At 46.8% G+C, this 4,613-nt stretch overlaps 1 protein-coding gene across 1 annotated transcript; it reads right to left on the reverse strand.

Moving 5' to 3' along the window:
* Positions 1-333: 333 nt before the first annotated feature.
* On the reverse strand, positions 334-2,330 carry LOC311100773 (transcription factor Sox-8-like; the record flags this gene model as incomplete). Its single annotated transcript, XM_084141735.1, has 3 exons — positions 334-1,076; positions 1,312-1,556; positions 1,924-2,330. The coding sequence occupies 3 exons, from the start codon at positions 2,328-2,330 to the stop codon at positions 334-336; spliced, it is 1,395 nt and encodes a 464-aa protein (XP_083997861.1).
* Positions 2,331-4,613: the final 2,283 nt, after the last annotated feature.

A 4,613-nucleotide genomic window follows, 5' to 3' on the forward strand; every position in this document is an offset into this window, starting at 1 on the left:
AAACATAAATACAAACATAATATTTGAACGTTATAATAATTATTCAATCTGAGATAAAGGGTTGAACATAAGTAAGTAAAAGTAAATATAGATGTGTATTAATTCATGATGTGGTCAAAACAGAAGTGTGGTCCACATTCTCCTCACAGAAGATTCATGCATGATTGTGGGTAGAGACTCTCTGTCCATTCTGACAAAACCAGCAGGCACTTGGTCTTAGATAATGTCCAACCTTGACCCTTGTGTCATGTCCTCACTAACACAGCACAAACAGGAGAAGCCCATAGACTATGTGAAAGCCATGTCATGCACCATAGGCAGTCAGTGCTGAGTCTAAGGCCTGGAGAGTGTGGTATAGACTGGCTGCTCCCAGTTTGTGGTGGGGCTGTGGAGCGGAGGGATGGCCACGCTGTTGATGAGCGGGTTGCTGTAGGGGCGGCGAGAGGAGTGGAAGTAGGGGTACTGATAGAGACCTGCGGGGTAGCTGGAGTAGGCACTGTAGTAGCTGGGGCTCTGGAGGTCTGCATAGTCACACTGGGGGCTGGGCAGGGAGGAGGAGGATGATGAAGATGAGGAGGCTGCAGAGGAGGGGCAGCTTCCAGAGCTGAGGGGGGTGTATTCAGGGTGGTGTGGCGAGGAGCTGTGGGAGTGCTGGCTGCTGTAGTGGCTGGGACTCAACTGCTCCGTTTTGATCTGTGTTCTGTGGTAAACGCCATCGCTGTTACTAGAAGGCGAGGAGGAAGAGGGGAGCGCCGCCTCCAAGGCATTGCTGTGGGAGTGGCCGAAGGAGGAGCTGAGGGAGCCAGAGGGGGGGTTGGATCCGTGCCCCCTGTGCCCGTGGTCCGGAGGCGCAGGAGTGGAGCTGTGCCCATTGACTGGCAGGTACTGGTCGAACTCGTGGACGTCAAAGGCCTCCATGTTGCTGATGACATCGGTGCTAAGCTCAGAGATGTCCACGTTGCTGAAGTCGATGTTCTGCCGTCCGCTGTCCAGGGGGCGCCGGCCATCATGTTTCACCCCCAGATACAGCTCTGTCTTGGGGGTGGTGGGGGGTGTGGGGGGACCATGTGGATGACCTTCAGAAAAGACACGACAGATGCCTAAACATTAGCTACTGCATACTAACAAAATAACGTACCTGCACACCTCAACCCTGAACCCAGGAGAGATAGCTAAGTGTTCATACAGGATCTCAATCAGTAAAAAAAAAAGACCATGCCCTGGTGACTGACAAACTCAGTGTTGCTATTGAGTATGGATTGTTTAACATTCTTCCACAAATGTATCAAATATGCTGGGAAATCCATTCACCTGTCCGCTCTGGATGATGCCCATCCCCCAGGGAGGTCAGTCTTACCAGACCAGGTTCAGCCTTGTACATCTGGCCCGGGTGGAGGTGGGCCAGCTCAGCCCCGGAGTCGGAGTCACTCTGACCTGGCTTGGTGCTCTTCCTTCTCCGAGGTTGGTATTTGTAGTCAGGGTAATCTTTCTTGTGTTGCACCCTCAGTCTCTCTGCCTCCTCCATAAATGGCCTCTTCTCGCTTTCAGAGAGCAGGCTGGAAATTGATGACAGGTTGGGTTGAGTTGTGGACTATTATAAGATGCACAATGCTGGATGTCACAGTGAATACATTATCATCATCATTCTAAACAAAATGCCATGTAAAATTAGGTTAATCAATATGAAAAGGCAAAGTTGTGCAGTAATGTTCATGAAACAATACTAGAAAATAAAGTAATAATAAGTGTTTTGTAACTTGTCAGCAATGAACATTGTCTACATCAATCTTCACTGCAGATTTTTGGGTTTGGTGCAAAAACATTTCCATAGTACATCTGTGCCATGTTCTATGCAGCACATTAGGCACGCAAATGTGTATTATATCCCCCATTAAATATATACATTCGGTTATCTCTACTGACCGCCAGAGCTTCCCCAAGGTCTTGCTGAGTTCGGCGTTGTGGAGATGCGGGTACTGGTCAGCTAGTTTCTTGCGCGCCGCCTGCGCCCACACCATGAACGCGTTCATCGGCCTCTTCACATGGGGTTTGTTTTTCAGAGACCGCTCTCCTCGTGTAGGCATCGGTACGAGCGACCAGTCGTATCCGTTCAGTACCTGAGACACCGCGTCTCGGATGCACGCGGGAAACCGTTTATCCTCCTCGCTGGTGTCCAGTTTTGGGGTTATCCCGTCGCTGGGCGCCTGTCCATCGGAGCTGGTTGGAGAGGACGGGACGTCTGAATCCGAGTCGTCCTGCGACATCGAGCTGACGGTTCCCGTTGGACTACATGGATGGTCGTTGAATGACTTACTCGTCTCCTCAGTCATGTTCAGGCAAAATGGCTTTGGTCTATCTAGTTGCCTGTTGATTGCACCAAATGCGCATTTTACGCACGGAGCCCTGAGTGACCAAAAATGAAAATGTAAAATCCCAAACGCTCTTCGTGATGTTAGTTCTTACCTATGACCCTGTTGTAAGTTTTGTCGTGTTGGTTATGATGTCCACACTCTGAAATCTCAGTTTGATACTGACACATTTTTCATCCTCTCACTCCACCCCTCATATCTTATTGGTTTGTACATACACTGTAGCTCCACTGGTTCCTCCCATTTGTAGGAAATATGAGCCAGTGATTTGAAATGTGTGTTATATACACTACCTGTCAAAAGTTTGGACACACCTACTCATTCAAGGGTCTTTCTTTATTTCTACTATTTTTTACATTGTAGAATAATAGTGAAGACATCAAAAGTATGAAATAACACATATAGAATCATGTAGTAAGCAAAAAAGTGTTAAACAAATCAAAATATATGTTATATTTGAGATTCTTCAAATAGCCACCCTTTGCCTTAATGACAGCTTTGCACACTCTTGTTATTCTCTCAACCAGCTTCATGAGGTAGTCACCTGGAATGCATTTCAATTAACAGGTGTGCCTTCTTAAAAGATAATTTGTGGAATTTCTTTCCTTCTTAATGCATTTGAGCCAATCAGTTGTGTTGTGACAAGGTAGGGGGGGTATACAGAAGATGGCCCTATTTGGTATAAGACGAAGTCCATATTATGGCAAGAACAGCTCAAATAAGCAAAGAGAAATGACAGTCCATCATTACTTTAAGACATGAAGGTCAGTCAATACGGAACATTTCAAGAACTTTGAAAGTTTCTTCAAGTGCAGTCGCAAAAACCATCAAGCGCTATGATGAAACTGGCTCTCATGAGGACTGCCACAGGAATGGAAGACCCAGAGTTACATCTGCTGCAGAGGATAAGTTAATTAGTTACCAGCCTCAGAAATTGCAGCCCAAATAAATGCTTCACATAGTTCAAGTCACAGACACATCTCAACATCAACTGTTCAGAGGGGACTGTGTGAACCAGGCCTTCATGGTCGAATTGCTGCAAAGAAACCACTACTAAAGGACACCAATAAAAAGAAGAGACCTGCTTGGGCCAAGAAACACGAGCAATGGACATTAGACAGGTGGGAATTTGTCCTTTGGTATGGAGTCCAAATTGGAGATTTTTGGTTCCAACCGCTGTGTCTTTGTGAGACGCGGTGTGGTTGAACAGATGATCTCTGCATGTGTAGTTGGTGACACTGTCTGTGATTTATTTAGAATTCAAGGCACACTTAAACAGCATGACTACCACAGCATTCTGCAGTGATACGCCATCCCATCTGGTTTGGGCTTAGTGGGACTATCATTTGTTTTTCAACAGGACAATGACCCAACACACCTCCAGGCTGTGTAAGATCTATTTTACCAAGAAGGAGAGTGATGGAGTGCTGCATCAGATGACCTGGCCTCCACAATCCCCTGACCTAAACCCAATTGAGATGGTTTGGGATGAGTCGGACGGCAGAGTGAAGGAAAAGCAGCCAAGAAGTGTTCAGCATATGTGGGAACTCCTTCAAGACTGTTGGAAAAGCATTCCAGGTGAAGCTGGTTGAGAGAATGCCAAAAGAGTGCAAAGCTGTCATCAAGGCAAAGGGTGGCTATTTGAAGAATCTCAAATATAAAATATAGAAAATGCCTTGAATGAGTTGGTGTGTCCAAACTTTTGACTGGTACAGTAGATTCTAATGATTAGTTTTGCTGTATAATCGATGTAAAATTGCTTATATCATCCAGACATTTAAACAGGATTACCATGGTCAGAATTCCAGCTTTATATTCAGGTACAATAACTGTGGAACCATATGTGCAAGGCATGAACCCTATGGACCTGCAACCTCATAGCTATCAAGAAGAAATACAGATATTTATCCTCTCCTCTCCTCTCCTCTCCTCTCCTCTCCTCTCCTCTCCTCTCCTCTCCTCTCCTCTCCTCTCCTCTCCTCTCCTCTCCTCTCCTCTCCTCTCCTCTCCTCTCCTCTCCTCTCCTCTCCTCTCCTCTCCTCTGCTCTGCTCTGCTCTCCTCTCCTCTCCTCTCCTCTCCTCTCCTCTCCTCTCCTCTCCTCTCCTCTCCTCTCCTCTCCTCTCCTCTCCTCTGCTCTCCTCTCCTCTCCTCTCCTCTCCTCTCCTCTCCTCTCCTCTCCTCTCCTCTCCTCTCCTCTCCTCTCCTCTCCTCCTTAATACACATAGCCATACTGGTGATAGGTA

Source organism: Coregonus lavaretus, assembly GCF_964263955.1.
Source record: "Coregonus lavaretus genome assembly, chromosome: 25".
Lineage (NCBI taxonomy): Eukaryota > Metazoa > Chordata > Actinopteri > Salmoniformes > Salmonidae > Coregonus > Coregonus lavaretus.